Source organism: Loxodonta africana, chromosome 7 (assembly GCF_030014295.1).
Source record: "Loxodonta africana isolate mLoxAfr1 chromosome 7, mLoxAfr1.hap2, whole genome shotgun sequence".
NCBI lineage: Eukaryota > Metazoa > Chordata > Mammalia > Proboscidea > Elephantidae > Loxodonta > Loxodonta africana.
The window spans coordinates 11,066,260-11,087,779 of NC_087348.1; the positions used below are offsets into that span (position 1 = coordinate 11,066,260).

At 40.0% G+C, this 21,520-nt stretch overlaps 1 protein-coding gene across 2 annotated transcripts in view; it reads right to left on the minus strand.

Moving 5' to 3' along the window:
- Nucleotides 1–21,520, minus strand: part of RTN3 (reticulon 3) — a 68,419-nt gene that overhangs the window by 37,592 nt on the left and 9,307 nt on the right. Inside the window, exon 1 of one of the 2 annotated variants that reach the window (XM_064287889.1) lies at nt 1–21,520. This exon is cut by the window's right edge and continues 8,785 nt beyond it. The exons of the other annotated variant lie outside the window; for it this stretch is intronic. Coding sequence (XP_064143959.1) covers nt 1–2,266 — 2,266 coding nt within the window. The 5' untranslated portion in view covers nt 2,267–21,520. 2 annotated transcript variants of the gene reach the window in all.

The window sequence follows — 21,520 nt, forward strand, 5'->3', positions numbered from 1 at the left end:
CTGAGAAGTCTGTCAGAAGTCTTGCTAGGACAGGCTTGTTTACCAGTTCAGTCTTGCTAAGGCTGGAAACAGTATCTACCCTAGCAGTTTCTTTGATAATGGTAGAACATTTGGAATACCCAAGATCAGATTCAGTCTTGACATTTGTATGTTCTAGGATGTCATATGATCTCTGTGGCCAAGAAGATTCTGGAACAAATGTGAAAGTTTGCTTGAGTATTTCTTCAGAAGGAGATTCCACTTTATCCCGTGCAGAAGCTGACTCCTTGACTTGCCTTTCACCTAATTCTTTAAGGGCTTTAATTGTGAGCTGTTCCTGTTCTAAGTCAAGAGAGTGTACTGGAGTACTTTTCATCGGGAAAAAATCCTGAAGCTCACTTCCACTTGTTTCTTTGCTTTGCTCAGTATATTTGCTTCTTAGGCCTTTAACTTCAGAACTCCCTGACTTGCTTTCATGCAAGACTTCTACAGGAAGAGCTGCTCTGAAGTCTGTCGTCTTCTCTGATATTGCTTCAAAGGCACTTCCTTCATCTTTAACCACTATTTCTTTCTCTCTGGTTTCTGTAAAGGCTGCTATCAGGTCCTCTGGGGAGGAATCGCCCGTATCTTTAACAACATTTTTCCCGTACGATGACGCCAAAGAGGCAGAAGTTGTCACAGTTAGTGAGAAGAATTCTGTCTCATTATCCTTCGTTGTAACAGGGTTTTCAGGAGCAACTTCACTCACACTACCGGACTGCGTCAGAGCTTCTGATATGGCATTCGTATCAGGTACTTGTGAATGAGTTGCCCTACCAACTGGACTCCTCTCAAGAATATCAGGCCGAACTTGTCGTGGCTCTAAGTCACTGATGGACTCTTCGAAGTTTTTAGATGTTTCCTTTTCTTTACTACGACTGGAAATCTCTCTGATTTCTCTTTCATCTGTTTTTACAACAGCACGTGGAATAGAAACAGGCTTTTGAGCCTGAACTTTTTTACTTTCAAATGACTTATCTGCTGTGATGTCCTCTACTACTGTGTCATCAGACTCGCCGGAGCTATCAGCCTCTGTCGTTTCTCCCAACACAGAGCTCTGCCAGTTCATTTCGTCTTTCAGGCGGCCATCAGGCAAAGCCATTTGCCCCGTGGTCACTTCAGAACCCAAAGACACAGATTTCTCAAACAGAGATCCAGGTAACTCTGAAAGAGTGTCATCTTGTTTCTGCACATTGCCTTGCGTGCCTTTGATGCTGACTTCCTTTGTGGAATCAAGACAGTCTGATATGGCTTTTTCTTGTGGGAGAGATGCTCCTGCCCGATCACCTGTTGATTTAGTGACGAGACTGTTCCCATTAACAGAACAGACAGGAATTTTCTGGTGAGCGTTAGTTTTAAGATTTACGATTGGGATTTCTGAATTATATTCACCCATGTCAAGTCCTGCTGTTTTTGTGATGTGATCAGATTTACCACATTGTTGTTTTACTTGGGGAACCAAATCCCAAGTCAGTATTTCATTAGTAAAGTTATGCATATCACTCACGCATCTAGACACCTCTTCCAGCGCTGCCGTTGTGTGTGAAAACTGCCTAGTGAGCAAAGCAGAGGCTGGGTAGCGCCCTACCTCTTTACTTCTCAGTGGAAACAGCTTGTCATTAGTTTCGGTAACGTCTGCAGATGATTCTCCGTCAGTGCTCGTTGTCCAGCTGCCAACATCATTTGTGCTTTCCTTATATAAATCCTTAAACTCTTTGTCAAATGTTGCTTTGTCAATAATTACTTCAAATGGTGATTCGGGGGAATCTTTTTCAGTAACATCACTGCCTGAAACTGTGGATGGGGATAAGGAACATGTACGAATGCCTTCTGCCTTAGACTGTTCAGTGGGTGGTTTCTGGGCTGTTAGCAAAGTGAACCTGTCATCAGCATCCGAGGCAGTTTTATCATCCCTACTTGGTACCTCATTTCGGTTCTTAGACGCTTCATCTTTCTTTATTTCCATTTGACCAACCTCCTTTGAGAGAAAAGCTGGATGCCCCGGGAGACTGGCTGGAATGGAAGGACGGCTACAGCGAACTCCTGGTTCAACAGAAACTGGAGAGTCAGCTGTGTCTTTACTTGTCCCCTGAGGCTTTTCCATGTTTTTCACATCTAGAAGAGTCAAGCAGTCTTTTCCTTCTTTGGCTAAAATAGGCTGGCTGCCTAACACTTTGGTTTTTTCTCCTTGTAGTGCTGTAAGGTCAGTGTTACATATTTCAGAAGATGAAATAAGGGAGGAGGTCATAATTTCTGAAGGTGACTCATCAGAGCAAAGAGAGCTCAGTGCCTCTAAGGTCAGAATTCAAAAGAAAAAAAATGTTTACCAGGTACAATTACGTATTAGCTAGTCAGGCCAAGCAGCATGCTTTTTATTTTTTTAATTATATATAAACACAGGATGTATATACACACACATAAATATGTACCAAAGCGATGATTAACAGTTACCCTACAAGACATGCATAAAATTGCCAAAGTGAAACAGAAAAGCCATATCATGCTACAAACTGCAAATGACAAAAATTTTTCATGACAAATAGTTTCCACCCAGTATTCATTTTCACTGTAAAGGTAAAGCATAAAGAAGGGTAATGACATTAGGAGATGTGAGGAAGTTGTTTTTGCAGAAGCAACATGATTCATACAAAACAACTTGATATTATGAAGCACCACTACCCCTTCAACTCGAAGTTCAACAACCCAGAACACACTGACTGCCTCTATAAATCCACTGCTACAGCCTGACATAATCTGAGGAGAAAAAAACAAAACAAAAACAAAAAACAAGTGGCCAGAGTTCTTTTTAATCTCCAGAAGGTAGAGGACCCTAGCTGAGCCTGAAAATGAGACTAGAAGGCTTCTGTTCTACCAACAGGGATGACCTGTACCACGTACACATCTTCAATGGTACAAAGGGTGCCGAAAAGGTTGGCCTGCTCCAAAATTTCTTGTACCAACCTTCTGTTTTAACACTAATTGAACTCCCCAAACTGGTTTTTTTGGTTAAGACAGAGTTAATGTCAGAAATCCTTTAAAAAAATATATCTTCTAAAATAATACATTAATTCAGCCTTATCAATTATTAATACCACAGCATCAATTCATTTACCAGATTTTTTTCTCAACTTTCTAAACTTTCAAGTTTTGACTAGGGAAAAAGACCAAAACAACCATCCTAAGGGTAGGCACTGTCTTTCTCGCACGTTGCATCTCTGGAGTCTGGAACAAAGTAAGTCTTAAACAAATAGTTCCAAATGGATGAATCCAAGACTCTGCTTGGTCAGGCGAGTCCTAAGAAGACTGAAGATTCAGGGCTGCAGTGCCCTGAGCATGAATGGGTAATTGGGAAGAAAGATGTGAAAGAGAAATTCCTTTGAGATCGCCCTTATTCAGCTTCTATTTTTCTTGTGGGAAGCTGAATAATAGTTATACCAGACAAAAGCAAAATTATGACTTTATTCAAACTTATTCAATAAAGACAAAAAGAAATGAGAATTAAGTATCTTACTGCAATAAATAAAATTCCATTATCACAAAAATGTTTCTAAGTACCTGATAAAGTTCCCGTATTTCAACACAGGGAAACCCTGGTGGCATAATGGTTAAGAGCTATGGCTGCTAACCAAAAGGTCGGCAGTTCAAATTCACCAGGCGCTCCTTGGGGACTCTACAGGACAGTTCTACTCCGTCCTATAGGTCGTTATGAGTCGATAATCAACTTGACGGCAGTGGGTTTGGTTTTTTGGGTTTTATTTCAACACGGAAACCCTGGTGGCTTAGTGGTTAAATGCTACAGCTGCTACAAAAGGGTCAGCAGTTTGAATCCGCCAGGTGCTCCTTGGAAACTCTATGGGGCAGTTCTATTCTGTCCTATAGGGTCGCTATGAGTCAGAATCGACTCAGTGGCACTGGGTTTTTTTTTTTTTTTTTTTTTGGTTTATTTCAACACATCACTGAAATTTGATGTAATAGGATCTGACCTTTAGAATAGTGTAATTGTATCTGGGTACTAGGGAGAGTCTTTGTAAATTTAGGAGACAAAAGTCAACAAATTAGTAATAATCCAACAAATATTTCTGAGTGCCTACCATGTGCCAGAGACTGTTTGAGAAATTGAGTTTAAAGCAATGAACAAAACAGAAAAAAAACCTTGCCTTTATGGAGTTTACAATAGAGGGAAAGAAAGAGGATAAATGAAAATCAGTAAGTAAGTGATGATGATGATGAAATAAGAAAGACACCTAAATTGAAAACCTAAAGAATCCTAATCAAAGAATGGACACACTACTGAAAGAAAAGGAGATAAAACCTTCTATACTTTACCAAGATACAAGCTTGTCAGTTTACCAAGCCTTGCTTCCTTCCTACCTTCTATGAACTTTTAATATTCCCAAAGTGTCCAGTTAGATGTATGATAATCTGAGGTAAAACTAGAAGATTAGGTTAGAAGGTCTATTCTCACACTATCAAGTCCTGTACTAAATACCATGATTGCCCGAGAGACTTCAAACATTTTACTGGATTCTTCAATATGTCATACATGCCATATATACCAAAATAACTTTAATCATGTTCCCCAATAATAATCTGTAGCTTAACATTTAGGATGGACAGTGTTTTCTGGGGGCCAAGTTCAGACAGCAAACAGCATTTTTTTTGGCTCCTCCATGATTGTGGGATGCAGTGCTAGCTCTCAGGACTGTGAGATGCAGTGCTAGCTCTCAGGACTGTGAGATGCAGTGCCAGCTCTCAGGATGTGAGACGCACTGCCAGCTCTCAGGACTGTGAGATGCAGTGCCAGCTCTCAGGATGTGAGACGCACTGCCAGCTCGCAGGACTGTGAGATGCAGTGCCAGCTCTCACGATTGTGAGAGGCAGTGCCAGCTTTCAGGATGTGAGACGCAGTGCCAGCTCTCAGGACCGTGAGATGCAGTGCCAGCTCTCACGATTGTGAGACGCAGTGCCAGCTCTCAGGACTGTGAGATGCACTGCCAGCTCTCACGATTGTGAGATGCAGTGCCAGCTCTCACGATTGTGAGAGGCAGTGCCAGCTCTCAGGATGTGAGACGCAGTGTCAGCTCTCAGGACTGTGAGATGCAGTGCCAGCTCTCACGATTGTGAGAGGCAGTGCCAGCTTTCAGGATGTGAGACGCAGTGCCAGCTCTCAGGACTGTGAGATGCAGTGCCAGCTCTCAGGACTGTGAGATGCAGTGCCAGCTCTCAGGACTGTGAGATGCAGTGCTAGCTCTCAGGATTGTGAGAGGCAGTGCCAGCTCTCAGGACTGTGGGACGCAGTGCCAGCTCTCAGGATTGTGAGACGCAGTGCCAGGTCTCAGGACTGTGAGATGCAGTGCTAGCTCTCAGGACTGTGAGATGCAGTGCTAGCTCTCAGGATTGGGACATGCAGGTGTTAGCTCTCAGGATTGAGAGAGGCAGTGCTAGCTCTCAGGATTGTCAGTCAAGCTATTCCAAAAGTAGCAAAGTAAGTTAGCATCCTCATTAATACTTTCATTTTCTTATTTAGAATTTCAGCAAATGAAAAGAAATTTCTTTGGCTAGCTCAAACACTAAAAAACTTGGAAAGAGCTAACCTGTGCCAAGACAATGGAAAAAACTGGACAGAGTTTATAAGTGCATGAAAATATCAAGCATAACAAAGTCCAGAGTCTAATAAGCTTTTTTGCACAGCTCCCATAAACACTCTTCCAATTAATCTGGCAAAATGGCAGAGAGCTCCAGGGAAATTGAGGGTTGTCAGTTTTTAAAATACTGTACACTGTAAAAATGGTTGGTGGAATAACTCTGGATTATTTTACATCTCAGGAAATGTCTGTCCGTCCTTTTTCAGAAAAGCTATCCCTTTACAATATACGCCAAGAGACTCTCAACATCACCCAAAACAAATCTCTATCAAAAATCTCATTAAGAACATCTTCCAAATTAGTTATTTGTGATAATGGGATTTAACGCGTATATTCATTTTCGAGTGTTCCAATCACTTAAAAATATGGTGTTACTCTAATTACTATCAAACAAGGGTTATACACCTAATACCAAAAACCTAAACCCGTTGCCGTCAAGTCGATTCTGACTCATGGCAACCCTGATGGACACAGGAGAACCTGGCAGAGTACAAACCCATAGGGTTTCCAAGATTGTAATCTTTTCAGAAGCAGACTGCCACATCTTTCTCCCACGGAGCAGTTGGTGGGTTTGAAGTGCTAACCTCTTGGTTACCAGCTGAGCACTCAACCACTGTGCCACCACATGTAACAGACTTGTTAAAAGGACAACCAATATATAGTAAGAGGTGAATTAAAATGTCATAACCCCACAATAATTGTAAGCATGTTCCCAAACTTAGCAAGTACTAAGCTCCATGCTTATCCATATCTTCTTAAACTCTAAGTATTTAGCAGTCTCCATTTAGGTATATGATCTGAAATAAGACTACGACATTAAGATGGCAGTCCTGTTCTAAATTTCTAGACCAATCCCAACCAAAACCTCCTATTAAAAGATGGAAAGTCTTTTTATCACACTTACTAATTTTGTAGACTTGGAAAAGTAGATTCGTCTCAGCTAAAAAATGGGGTACTTTTAAAGTAGCTAACTTTAGGACTGTTGTGAAGATTAAAAGAGTTAACACATGTAAAGTGCTTAACACAGTTTCTGGCACTTAGTAAATGGTCAATACATGTCCCCAAACACCACATTCTCAAAAAATCTCTCCTGGGAAGAAACGTTCTTTTGTGGTTATGAGAGGGGGGAGGAAGGGAGGGTGGGAGAGGGGCATTCACTAATTAGATAGTAGATAAGAACTACGTTAGGTGGAGGGAAAGACAGCACAGGAAAGATAGCACACTTTACAGAGGAGGTTAGCACAATTGGACTAAACCAAAAGCAAAGCAGTTTCCTGAATAAATTGAATACTTCCAAGGCCAGCGTAGCAGGGGCAGGGGCCTGGGGACCATGGTTTCAAGGGACATCTAAGTCAACTGGCATGATAAAATCTATTAAGAAAACATTCTGCACCCCACTTTGAAGAGTGGCATATGGGGTCTTAAATGCTAGCAAGCAGCCATCTAAGATGCATCAATTGGTCTCAACCCACCTGGATCAAAGGAGAATGAAGAACACCAAGGATACAAGGCAATTACGAGCCCAAGAGACAGAAAGGGCCACATGAACCAGAGGCTACATCATCCTGAGACCAGAAGAACTAGATGGTGCCTGGCTACAACCGATGACTGCCCTGAGAGGGAACACAACAGAGAACCCCTGAGGGAGCAGGAGAGCAGTGGGATGCAGAACCCAAATTCTCCTAAGACCAGACTTAACGGTCTGACTGAGACTGGAAGGACCCCGGTGGTCATGGCCGCCAGACCTTCTGTTGGCCCAGGACAGGGACCATTTCCGAAGCCAACTCTTCAGACATGGATTGGACTGGACAATGGGTTGGAGAGGAATGCTGGTAAGGAGTGAGCTTCTTGGATCAGGTGGACACTTGAGATTATGTTGGCATCTCCTGCCTGGAGGGGAGATGAGAGGGTGGAGGGGGTTAGAACATGGCGAAATGGACACAAAAAGAGAGAGTGGAGGGAGAGAGTGGGCTGTCTCATTAGGGGGAGAGTAATTGGGAGTGTGTAGCAAGGTGTATATGGGTTTTTGTGTGAGAGACTGACTTGTAAACTTTCACTTAAAGCACAATAAAAATTACATATATAAAAAAAAAATCTCTCCTGATACAAACGGAGACTCTAAATCATATGCCTTTTTATTGAGGGAGAGAAGAAATGTACGTTGCCAACTCACAATCACCTTTGTCCAGTATACAGTACAGAAAATCCTCATTCAGGGCTTTAGACACCTTCCCTCCTACCTAAAAAAAGGAAGGTATAAAGAACTTTTATCTGTTTCAAAATTTTGGGTGATACAACTTCTTCATCAGTTAGTACAAACCGAATTCCTACTATATCTCAAGAACTGTGCAAGAGTCTATACGGACAAAATGGTTAAGACAGCCCAGCGTATGAAAAGTTCTAAGCCAATGCTGAAAGATAAGAGCTCTGCAGAAACAAAGTGTTTCAGCCAGTGATCTTTGCCATAATCAAGGTCAAAGCATGTTTCAGTTCAATGGATAACTTGCAGAACAATTTAGCAACCTAACAAAAAAATTAGCCCGTGGCACAATCGTTTACAGTCCCTTTCACCTTTAGAACTACTGCTAGTATGTCATGGGCTTCATCTCTGACTGACTGACTCAGGGTTTCCTAAGGAGGATGGAGCTCAGGAATCTGTAATACAAGTTTCCCAAGTAATGAGCCTTGTTTGAGAAACACAGCTTTACTGCACTTCATGTTTTACAAGGGTAGAAAAATGAGAGCTGTATTTCAGCACTCTTAAAACCAGTTCACCTTTGAGTCAACTCAGGCTCACGGCCAACAATCCCACACAGGATGAGCCTGATACTCTATGCCGCCACTCCTCATCATGAATGGTCTTGTCCGGAAGCACAATTTAGAGGGAGTAGGGCGCAGGCAGTGGTGGTCCTCTTGTGCCTGCTTGAACTACTTCTATATACTAATTTAAAAGCAACTCTAAATGTTGACTGGAATAAGGCAAAAGCTCCACTGATCACAGAATCCGGTATGGGAATTGAGAAGAATTCTTCTTCTAATGGCTAGAGTGGGTCCCTCGTGGTGCAAACGGTTAAGTGCTTGAGTACTGGCTGAAAAGTTGGCAATCTGAACCCACCCAGAGGTGCCTTGGAAGAAAGGCCTGTCAATCTGCTTCCGAAAGGTCACAGCCAAGAAAACCCTATATATAGAGCAGTTCCACTCTGCACACATGGGGTCACAAAAGACTCGATGGCAACTAACGACAACAAAATGGCTAGAGTATTTTATCCTATAGAGCAGGATGGGGGGCTAAAATGACAACATGAAAAAACAACTTCCAAGTGAATGCAGTGTACATACCAACCAAATATGTTTGAATTATAAGAAACCTTCATGCACTGTTTACTCTGTCCTTCAAAACGGCTTTACTTTGTTTCTTACACCCTAACCTGTCTCTTAGAAAAACGATTTAGAATTTATTTATTCAAATGTTAATGAATTACTGAAAACATTATCTGACCTAGAAGCAAGTAAGCAATAATGAATGTTATATCTGGTATCAAAAAGTTCCTCCTAAAAAGAGTAAATGGCATAAAAAGTATAACTACCACGTGGTTACTTCCACTACCTTACTGAGAAAATCTACTGCTTTTAATTAAAAGGACACCGGTTACATGGAAATTCTACACACAGAGACGAAGACAGTGCCAATCTGCAGTAGCCACTAAGTTATTTTTCACACACATACTCCACATATTCATACAAGGGAGGCTTGAAATATTCAGGCATAGGTTTTCCTACACTTGAATTTTCTCATGTTCACAAATCAAGAAGGAAAGACAAATTACCGTGCACAACAGTATCAGCAACTTTCAGCCACAGCATCAAAATAGGAAGTTAGCCAGCAGACACTTCGCAGCCAAGCTAGATTCCTAAACAAAAGTCTCTTTTGAACAAAGAAAAATGTTTTGCTTTTGTTGAAAAAAAGACTGTAACTGGCAATTTTTCCCTCAACGCTTGCCCCAAAGTTCAGTGTTGTGACTTCCTATTGCTGCTGCCTACTGCACAAGTCAAATTGAACGTGAACGTTCATCAGCATGCTTCCAGTTCTGCACAGACGGTGTGTCCTCTTTTCAATCTTATTTTCACCTACTTTTCTTCTTCCAGTTTTCTAGAAAAAATCCTTATATTCTAGCCTCCATTCCTTTCAAAAGTTTCAAAAGTAGAACCCAAATTTCAGTCTGATTTCGTGTCCTGATGCACACCCCCAGGTAATAGTAAACTACATCACCAATAGCAGGGCTATGGCTGAAATGGTTTCCTGCTCTCAAGATTTTAATATCAACCTCAAAATATCAAACCCAACCCGTGGCCACTGAGTCGATTCTGACTCATGGCGACCCTATGAAGCATCTCTAAAATGTCTTAAAATCCTAAAATATAAAATTCTAAAACATAAGTACTTCGCTTTATCATTTTTACTGTATGTACAGTGCTTGTGAGCACGGACTTTGGAGTCCTAGGTCTGTCATACACTGCCTGTGTGACCTTGAGCAAGATACTTCATTTTAAACCTAAGTTTCCCCTCAACTGTTAAAAGAGCTAGCACCTCTCTCTCCACACACAGAACTGGCTGTGAAGATTAAATGAGATCATTTCACATAAAGCACTGAGCATAGTAAAAGCTCAATAAAATTAGCCACGTGCTACATCTGTATCTATGTCAATATCTTTACATACCTTACAGTACAGAAAAGCTTCATTAAATTTATTACCATTTTGAAACTCTCAAGGATAGGCTGAAATTTAATTCTGCTCCATGGAAAAAGCAATCAATGGGCAAGGGACCTACTCAGGAGCACAACTCATTTAAGAATGAAATGATTATCCCATTAATATTCTAAGAACTTCTCCTTCTCTTATTTTTATTAAGGCAGACTAGAAGCTACCAGTGTCCTAGAATCCACTTAATTGTCTGTCAAGTTGTTCCCTTAAACTGACTTTTAGACCTGCTACCAAAGTAGAGCACCAACTGGTCTACTTGCCATCATATACAGTTTTTTTTTTTTTTTTTGCTTCAGGGGAAAATGCTACTAATAGAGGCTAGGTTGCAACATCTTCAGGGATATGGTATTTTCAACTGCTTCTTCACAATGCCCTTTTAACATTAACACTATCCTGAATCTGCATCAGTCAAAATAACTTTTGTAAGCAAAAAGGTAAAATGACAAATGTATGCTCTTTTACAAACTGTAATGCTCTCCGTGAAACTGAAGCCTACTTAAGCATGGTTTGTTTTTTAATTAGGAAAATCCTATTTATCTTCATCCTACTTGAGTGTATTGAACGATTTTTCCTAACAAGGATTAAAATAATTTTTTAAAGCCATACAACTATCTTCTCCACATTTCATTAGGTATGTTCTATTTGAGCTGTATTGCTACACTATTTAGAATATATTCCCTTTATGAAAAAACTAAGTTGAAGTTTTATCTATAAAGAGTATATTTTAAAAGATCTAAAATATTTAAATAGAGAAAGTATAATTATTTGTTTTGGCTACACTATGAAATTTTTTTACCAGTTTATCTTCTGCAGTTGAATACATGTAATACCTACTTGCTTAAAATTATTAAATTTCTCATGAGAAAAAAAACCTTAAAAATAGAAATCTAGTCAAATTCCAGATGTCAAAAAAAGAACCCCTTTACAAGTTAGAATTATTTTCTCACATTCACAAAGAATTTATCTTTTAATGTGAACAAGATAATTTCAAAGGTTATGATTTGACCTGCAGGAAATCCAAAATTCACACACTGAAGGATAATATAAACAAGCTGGGGGATCCATCATCAGTCTGGATTAAAAACAACAAATTATCTGTCGTGTTTCCTAAGAAGGAGACTGAACCAAGCAAAAATCTTACTATGTGCATTTTATCTCATTATATTTTTATCCTTTTAAGGTCAAAGTTTTCTAACAAACCACCACCCACACTTTGCATCTAGAGAATGGCAGCTGGGATGACAAACTGTTTGCATGGGGCTTCTTAGATCTATCTAGCGGTTTTAATTACCTACTTTTTTTTTTAAATAAGCATTTTCCATCGACCTGCATTTGGGGTCCAGTACAGCAGCACAAATTCAGCAGCACTTTATCATTAGCACAAATCAAGGAAGCACACAGCTCTCTCTCCTCCACAGGCTTGGCAATACACCCCAGAAATATATAGTTACCACACACTGATTTCCTTCCCTGCTGGCTGGCAGATTTAAAAACAACGAAGCCACAACTTAATCTCTAGGACAATCAGTTTTGCTTGCCAAAAAAGGAAAAAACAAAACAAAACAACAGACTCGTTCACTGTCCCTAGGCAATTTGGAACTAACCTAGTCCTTGGGACGAATCTCAGATAAGTTCACCCTAAAGGACTCTCATTAGCCAGGTCAGTATTTTAGTAATTCAGGGGAAGCACACTTTTATACAGCTTTTCCAAATCCGTTCTTTCTCTGAACAATTATATAATTGCAAATCAATAAGTTAAATGCATTCTAGGCGTAGGGTGTTCTGAGGTACAATTCTATCTGCTCCAAATTCTATAGGTGAATTTTTAAAAAACACTCAAAACTACACCTAAAGCTTGTGCTATGTCCAGGGTCCACCCAGCTTCATTCTACTCTCTTAGCCTTTACAGGAAAACCCATTGGAAACTGAAATATTTGGCTTGTAATTAGTTTTATTTTAAGGGATTTGGGGGGCGGGGCAATAGAAAACTTGTGCCTCATATTCCCAGTTACAGCCTCTTTCTCAACATTTTTCTATAATTAATGCACACACACAAAAAAATGACAGACTTGCCTTGTGAGGTCGAAAATAGAGATACAGGCTGAGAGGAAGAAACAAAGGAATCTGAAAGAAAATATACAGCATGAGAATTTGACAACCTCACACATGAATTTTAACTTAAAAAAAAAGTTAAAAAGAAAAATTTTTTTTGGCCAAGCATCATTTCATTGTGCTTAGCAAGGGAAGAAAAAACCCAAATCTTTATTTCCAATTACTGTTTCCACTCACCTGACAGCAAAACCTTATTTTTTAACGTTTTTTTCTTTTTTAAATTTTTATTGTGCCTTAAGTGAAAGTTTACAAATCAGGTCAGTCTCTCACACAAACTTATTTCATTTTTAAGAACCATTCCTAAAAGTCAATCAATTCATTTTTTTTGGACATTCTCATCTTCAAAAGGAAGAAAAGAGGAGCCCCTCATATTTTTAAATAAGAATAACCTCAAGAACAATGATACTTCCCCCCGCAACTCTGTGTGAGAAGGAAAAATATGTATCTGAATACTAATAGCTGATTTTAATCATTTTAAACTGCACTTTGAGGAGTTAACAACTAGTGTGAGCATTTAAAAATATGTGGTTGGCAAATATGCAAGTTAACCCTGAATACTAAATAAACTGCAATCCACCGGAAAAACAGGACTACATGAGACAAGAATTATTTTAGGTGAAGGGAAGGACAAGACACAGTACAGAGGAAGTCAGTACAACTGGACTAATCCAAAAGCTACGAAGTTTCCTGAATACAACCAAACACTCTGAGGGACAGAGTAGCAGAGGCAGGGGTCTGGGGACCATAGTTTCAGGGGACATCTAGGTCAGCTGGCATAATGAAGTGTATTTAAGGAAATGTTCTGCATCCCACTTTAGTGAGTGGTGCCTGAGGCCTCAAAAGATAGCAAGCGGCCATCTAAGATGCATCAATTGGTCTCAACCCACCTGGAGCAAAGGAGAATGAAGAACACCAAAGACACAAGGAAAATGTGAGCCCAAGAGAAAGAAGGGGCCACATAAACCAGAGACTAGATCAGCCTGAAACTGGAAGAACGAAATGGTGCCTGGCTCCCACCAATGACTACCCTGACAGGGAATACAACAGAGAATCCCCGATGGAGCAAGAAAAAAGTGGGATGCAGACCTCAAATTCTAGTAAAAAGACCAGACTTAATGTCTGACTGAGACTGGAGGGACCCCAGAGGTCATGGTCCCCAGACCCTCTGTTAGCCCAAAAGTAATACCATTCTGGAAGCCAACTCTTCAGCCAAAGATTAGACTGGACTATAAGACATAACGTGATACTGGTGAGGAATGTGCTTCTTAGCTCAAGTAGACACATGGGACTATGCGGGTGGCTCCTGTCTGGAGGCGAGATGAGAAGGCAGAGGAGGACAGGAGCTGGTTGAATGGACGTGGGAAATACAGGGTAGAGAAGAGGAGTGTGATGTCAGGAGAGCAACTAAGGTCACATAACAATATGTGTTTGGATTGTAAACTTGCACTTAAAGCACAATAAAAAACAAAAAGAAAGAACAGGACCACATGAGAAATCTTCCATCTTCTAAAATTACATGCCTCTAAATTTGCCAATGTGGAAAAAGTAAAACCAAAACGCTCCTTAGAAGCCAAGGATGGTAAGACTACATCTTACATACTTTGGACACGTTATCAGGAGGGATCAGTCCCTGGAGAAGGACATCATGCTTGGTAAAGTACAGGGTCAGTGGAAAAAGAGGAAGGCCCTCAATCCAAGATGGACTGACACAGTGGCTGCAACAATGGGCTCAAGCGTAACAATGACTGTGAGGATGGCGTGGGACTGGGCAGTGTTTCGTTCTGTTGTAACAGGGTCGCTATGAGTCAGAACCAACTCAACAACACCTAACAACAACAACAAAATTGCCAATATATATTAGTATTTAAAATACACATGCCTCCAATCTCCTATGCACGTAACTCTTTTAACTCAGTAGTTACACATCCAAGAATTTATTCTACAGATATATTTCATACTTGTACAAAGACAGGTGTGTGAGGATATTCATAAATAAAAATACTAGAACTAGTCTAAAAGACTATCAACAGAATAGGAATTAAATTGTTATATCTGTACAATGGAATACTTGCTGCCATTTAAAAGAACCAGTTACAGCTGTATGTGTTGATGTGGAATGAAGACTGGGAAGTTAAAGGTGGAGAAGTACAAACAGTATGCCTTCATTTATTCAAAATATGTGTTAACTAGCAACCTTCTCTAGCAAAAAGGACTGTTAGACCTGAAGTAGGAGGGAGACTTTCTTTTCACTAGTCCTGAACCCTTAAGAAAAAACAGTGAGTATAAATTACCCTTTCAATAAAAATGGAAGAAAAATTTTACAAAGCCGTATTAAAAAAACCCTCAAAAAATGTTTCTAAATTTACTGATCTTTACAGATTAACTAACTCCCTGTTTCCTTTCAATTAAAAAATGTTTCCACAAATATCAGAAATATACTTCAAACTAGAAGGTTGTCTTAAAGGATTGGACTATAGCTTTATCTGTAGGTACTAACTTAAAAAACAAATTTAGTAAAAAATACACGGCATATTAATATCAAGGCAGAATTTAATGGATAACAGACAGTAATTCAGTAATTCAAGACCAGAATTTTAAAATTCACAGCTTTTTAATTATCTTAAAATAAGGCAGCATATTTACTCCTACAAATGAAAAACAATTCTTTTTTTAAAGTAAACATGTTTATGTAAAACAAAAAATCAAATTCATAAAAACAGACCAGACTTACTGGTCTGATCGAGACTGCAGAAACCCCCCAGACTATGGCCCTTTGACACCCCTCTGACTTGGAACTGCAGCCATTCCTGGGAACCACCTTTCAGCCAAGCAACAAACAGGCCTATAAAATAAACAATAACATCCGAAAAGAAAGTGCTCTGTAGAACAAACAATTCTATAATACCAAAAGTGCAACATCTGCCCAAAAGCATAAATGAGAAGGCAGAAAAGGGTAGGAAAACCAGACGAAAGGAAAGGGGTACTTGGGGCGGAAATCAGGGTATTGACACAATGTGAGGATTGCAGTCAAAGCAATGGAATACTTTCTGTACAATTTGTTGAACGGTAAACTAACTTGCTCTGTAAACTTTTACCTAAAACACAGTATTTAAAAAAAAAAATACATGTTTATCTACTTCTTTAATTTTTCCAGATGGCTTCATTTCTGTATGCATTTACTTTCAACATTCAGTCCCTGCCAACTTGTGAGATCAAATCTTAACAAACCTGAAAAACCAAATGGTAAGCCTGATGCCAAAAATTAAAGTAGGCTCATATAATGGAACGAGATCCTATTAATTTGCCAGCTGTTTCACCTTTTCACCTCCTCCTAATGGAAAATTTCAACAGGCAAAGTTTTACAGAGAGCATCTATTCTGATACAGGACACTGATAACCAGTAACAGTGAGCAACGGGACTGCATGAAACTGTCTTCTAACTTATAAAACCACATTGTACTCACACTTTGCATTTGTATGGGAGGGTGCTGAATCCAAAAATGGTGATCTTAATCCTCAAATGCTATTTATTAGGTCAAACATTTTCTTCAGTAGCTACGGCCAAGGTTCTGTGTTAGCACTAGGGATACAGAGATCATAGTTTGGACCCACAAGTTCTTGAAAAGAAATACAAACCAGTAAAACTATAATGTGTTCTGGAAATGCAGGAGAGGCAGTCACTAGGGTAAACAGAGTGTTTCGGTAAGAGTGTATCTTAAAGGATGTCCATCAGGTGAACTAAGCAGGAGAAGGCATGCTGAAGAGAAGGGATCACGGAAGGCTTTCAGGTTTAAGGGACTGACAATATCACGAGTGTTTTAGAAAGAACTCTGGCAGCAGGGTAGGGCATGGACTGAACTGAAAAGAGATTGCAGGTTACTGTATAATCTTGGCAAGAGATGAGGGCTTGAACTAAAACAGTGAGGACAGGAGTAAGAGGGTGGATTTGACAAGACAGAATGGTTAGGGCTTGAAATCATTTGACCAGATGTTGGAGACTGGAGAAGTAAAAGTCAAAGATTACTGAATGGCTAATGAAATGCAATACCATTGATTGAGGCAGACAACATAGGAGAAGAAATTTCTTATATTAACTTTCAACAGAAAACAAGTGTCTAAGGCATATTTGGAGCCCTGGTGGCACAGTGGTTAAGTGCTATGGCTGCTAACCAAAAGGTCGGTAGTTCGAACCCACCAGCTGCTCATTGCAAACTCTGTGGGGCAGTTCTACTCTGTCCCATAGGGTCACTATAATTGGAATCAGCTCGACGGCAACAGGGCTAAGGCATACCTAAGTGGAAACTGCTGAACAGTTTAACAATGTGGATGGGCTCAGGAGAGAGGTAGGGGACTGAAGATAAAAATCTGGGAGTTAACATTTGGGTGAGTAATGACGTCAATGAGTGAATTTGCCCAGGGAAAATCAGAAAAGGTTGTATAATGAAATCTTGAGATATACCAATACTTAAAGGGCAGGAAGAAGAATGAGTGAAGAAGACGGAAAGGAGTCAATAAAGAAGAGAACAGTATTGTTTAGATAACACTTTAAACCAGAAACCAAATGCCAAAAAACAGCCGAACCTGTTGCGATCGAGTCAGTTCTGACTCATAGGGATCCAACAGGATGGAGCAGAACTGCCCCATAGGGTTTCCAAGGAGTGGCTGGTGGATTCAAACTGCCGACCTTTTGGTTAGCGGCCATAACTCTTAACTGCTGCACCACCAGTGCTCCAAACCAGTTGCCACCAAATTGATTTTGACTCATAGTGACCCTATAGGATGGAGTAGAACTGCCCCACAGGGTTTCCAAGGTGTCAATCTTTACAGAAGCAGATCATCACAGATCACATCTTTCTCCCACAGAGAAGCTGACCCTTGGGTTCGCAGCCGAGCACTTAACCACTGCAGTCCCAGGGCTCCTAGAGAAAGCTTCAGAGAGTGGTTAAACAGAGTCAAGAGCCACTGAATGGTCAAGCTGAAAGACTTTGAAAAGGGTCATTGAAATTAAGCAACCAGGCAACTTGGTATTGATGACTCTATAGTTGGTGGTGGGAGGCTAGACACAGAAGTCTGAGGAGTGGAGAGAAGTTTTAAAAACACTGCTAACAAGAAGAATGGGACATATGGGAGATAGGTAGAGGAAGAAACAGCGTTGTTGGAAAGATTTTTGGAATGAAAATGACTTAAGCATATTTACAGAGAAAAAGGAAGGACACACTAGAGGAAAAGTCTGAAGATACATTAAAAATAAGCAAAACCTTAGAAGACAAACTAGATAACTGGGAGCTCCTAAAGATCAAACACCTATACTCATCCAAAGACTTCACCCAAAGAGGAAAAAGACTACCTACAGACTGGGAAAAAGTTTTTAGCTATGACATTTCTGATCAGCACCTGATCTCTAAAATCTACATGATACTGCAAAAACTCAACTGCAAAAGGACAAATAACCCAATGAAAAAATGGGCAAAAGATATGAAGACACTTCACTAAAGAAGACATTCAGGTAGCTAACAGATATATGAGGAAATGTTCACAATCATTAGCCATTAGAGAAATCCAAATCAAAACTACAATGAGATTCCATCTCACTCCAAGAAGGCTGGCATTTATCCAAAAAGACACAAAATAATAAATGTTGAAGAGGCTGTGAAGAGACTGAACACTTCTACACTGCTGGTGGGGATGTCAAATGGTACAACCACTTTGGAAATCGATTTGGCGCTTCCTTAAAAAGCTAGAAATAGAACTACCACACGATCCAGCAATCCCACTCCTCGGTATATATCCTAGAGAAATAAGAGCCTTTACACAAACAGATATATGCACACCCATGTTTACTGCAGCACTGTTTACAACAGCAAAAAGATAAAAGCAACCAAGGTGCTCATCAACAGGTGAATGAATAAATTATGGTATATTCACACAATGGAATACTATGAAGCAATAAAGAACAGTGAGGAAATTTGTGAAACATTTCATAACATGGAGGAACCTGGAAGGCATTATCCTGAGTGAAATTAGCCAGTTGCAAAAGGACAAATATTGTATAAGACCACTATCATAAGAACTTGAGAAATAGTTTAAACTGAGAAGAAAACATTCTTTTGTGGTTACGAGACAGGGGAGGGAAGGAGGGTGGGAAAGAGGTATTCACTAATCATATAGTAGATAAGAACTACTTTAGGTGAAGGGAAAGAGCATACAATACAGGGGAGGTCAGCACAACTGGACTAAACCAAAAGCAAAGCAGTTTCCTGAATAAATTGAATGCTTCCAAAGCCAGCGTAACAGGTGCAGGGGTCTGGGGACCATGGTTTCAGGGGACATCTAAGTCAACTGGCATGATAAAATCTATTAAGAAAACATTCTGCATCCCACTTTGGAGAGTGGTGTCTGGTGTCTTAAATGCTGGCAAGCAGCCATCTAAGATGCATCAATTGGTCTCAACCCACCTGGATCAAAGGAGAATGAAGAACACCAAGGACACAAGGCGATTACGAGCCCAAGAGACAGAAAGGGCCACATGAACCAGAGGCTACATCATCCTGAGACCAGAAGAACTAGATGGTGCCTGGCTACAACCGATGACTGCCCTGAGAGGGAACACAACAGAGAACCCCTGAGGGAGCAGGAGAGCAGTGGGATGCAGAACCCAAATTCTCCTAAGACCAGACTTAACGGTCTGACTGAGACTGGAAGGACCCCAGTGGTCATGGCCGCCAGACCTTCTGTTGGCCCAGGACAGGGACCATTTCCGAAGCCAACTCTTCAGACATGGATTGGACTGGACAATGGGTTGGAGAGGGATGCTGGTGAGGAATGAGCTTCTTGGATCAGGTGGACACTTGAGATTATGTTGGCATCTCCTGCCTGGAGGGGAGATGAGAGGGTGGAGGGGGTTAGAATGTGGCGAAATGGACACAAAAAGAGAGAGTGGAGGGAGAGCCGGCTGTCTCATTAGGGGGGAGAGTAATTGGGAGTGTGTAGCAAGGTGTATATGGGTTTTTGTGTGGCTGGCTTGATTTGTAAACTTTCACTTAAAGCACAATAAAAATTATAAAAAAAAATAAGCAACACTTGCTGGACCAAAGTTCAGGAAGCGGCTAGAACATATAACAAAAAAATTAAGATGAACCTGTTGAAAATCTAATTCCAATAAATAACCTGTCATCTGTGTGAATATGCAGTTATAAGATTGTTTGTTACAGTATTTTTTCCAAGAGTTTAGGAAAAAAAGCTTTTCTTTAAAGGAAGTAACTAAAGTCTAACAATTAAACCGAAAACCAAACTCGTTGCCATCGAGCCGATTTCAACTCATAGCAACTCTACAGGACACAGAAGAACTGCCCTATAGGGTTATCCAAGGATCCCCTGGTGGATTTGAACTGCTGCCTTTTTGATTACTAGCCAACCTCTTAAACCACTATGCCACCAGGGTTTCCCAAGTCTAATAATTATGGAGTAGTTAAAAAAAATTTTGGTATAGCCACACAACGAGATACTACACATTCATTAAAACTGCATCACAGGTGAGAATTTATTGACATTAAAAGATGCTCACAGTGAAAAATGCAGAACAAAATTATAACTCACAAAAATAGACCAGGCTTACTGGCCTGACAGAGACTGGAAAAACTCAAAAGTATGGCTCCTGGACACCCTTTTAGCTCAGAAATGAAGTTGCTCCTAAGGTTCACCCTTCAGCCCATAAAAGAAAATGAAACTAAAGGGCCACACCAGCCAGGGGTAGGGATGAGAAGGCAGGAGGGGACAGGAAAGCTGATAACAGGGAGCCTAACATCGAGAAGGGCCAGTGTTGACGTGTCACGGGGCTGTTCACTGATGTCATAAAACAATACGTGTACTATTTAATGAGAAGCTGGTTTGTTCTGTAAACCTTTATCTAAAGTACAATAAAAAAAAAAATGCTCACAGCATCTAACTCAAAACTGCTGAAATAATTCGGGTAGAGACAGCAAGGATGATGACACAACGTGAAGAATGTACCCTATGCTGATGACTTGTACGTGTAGAAATTGCTAAATGGGTATATGTTTTGCTGTGTATATTTTAACCAAAAAGAAAATAAGTATTTTTTAAAAATGCTTACAGTACGCTGAATGAAAAGAAGAATATTATAAAAGTAATTTAAATATGACCCCATTTTGGTAAAAAAAAAAAAAAAAATGTATGGCTACAGAAAAAAAGGGACAACAATAGTCTCTGGATAGAGGGGCTATGAGAATTTAAAGTTTTCCGTTAACTTGCTCGTCTGTGTTTGATTAAAAAAAAATAGTGAATGTGTATTATTTATTTCAAAAAAGAACTTTGTTAATTTATTACAAAATGAAAGGGTATACACAAAAATGTTAACTAACCACGGTCACATCTCTAGGCCATAGTACTCAGTGGGTTTTTATTTTCTTTATATTTTTATTTTTCTAAATTTCTTATCATAAACATACATTTCTCTTATAACTCCAAACATACACTCAGTCCCCACAACTACATGTTGTTGTTAGGTGCCGCTGAGTCAATTCTGACTCATGGCGACCCCACTGCACAACGGAACAAGACACTGCCCTGTCCTGTGCCATCCTCACAATTGCTATGTTTGAGCTACGTTAGAGGGGGGAAATGAGACCTAAGATGGAATCTCTAGCAGGTCTTTCATTAAAACTATTTAGGAGTGAGTAGTTTTTTGGTCTTTACTGGTATTTCTGTCCTCATTAACAAGCTGCAACAAACTATCAGAACTACAAAAACAAAAACCACTTCTTTGAATAACAGGGCTTCCATTTACTGAGTACTGAATAGTCGTGGTAGACAGTAACTAGGTACTTCATACACATATTAAATCAAATCCTTACACCCAGTGGGAAGGTAGGTATAAGTACCCCCATTTTACAGAAAAGAAAACTGAGGCTTGTGTCAGCATCAAGATTCAAACCTGAGACTTTCCAGAAAGCCTGTGCCTT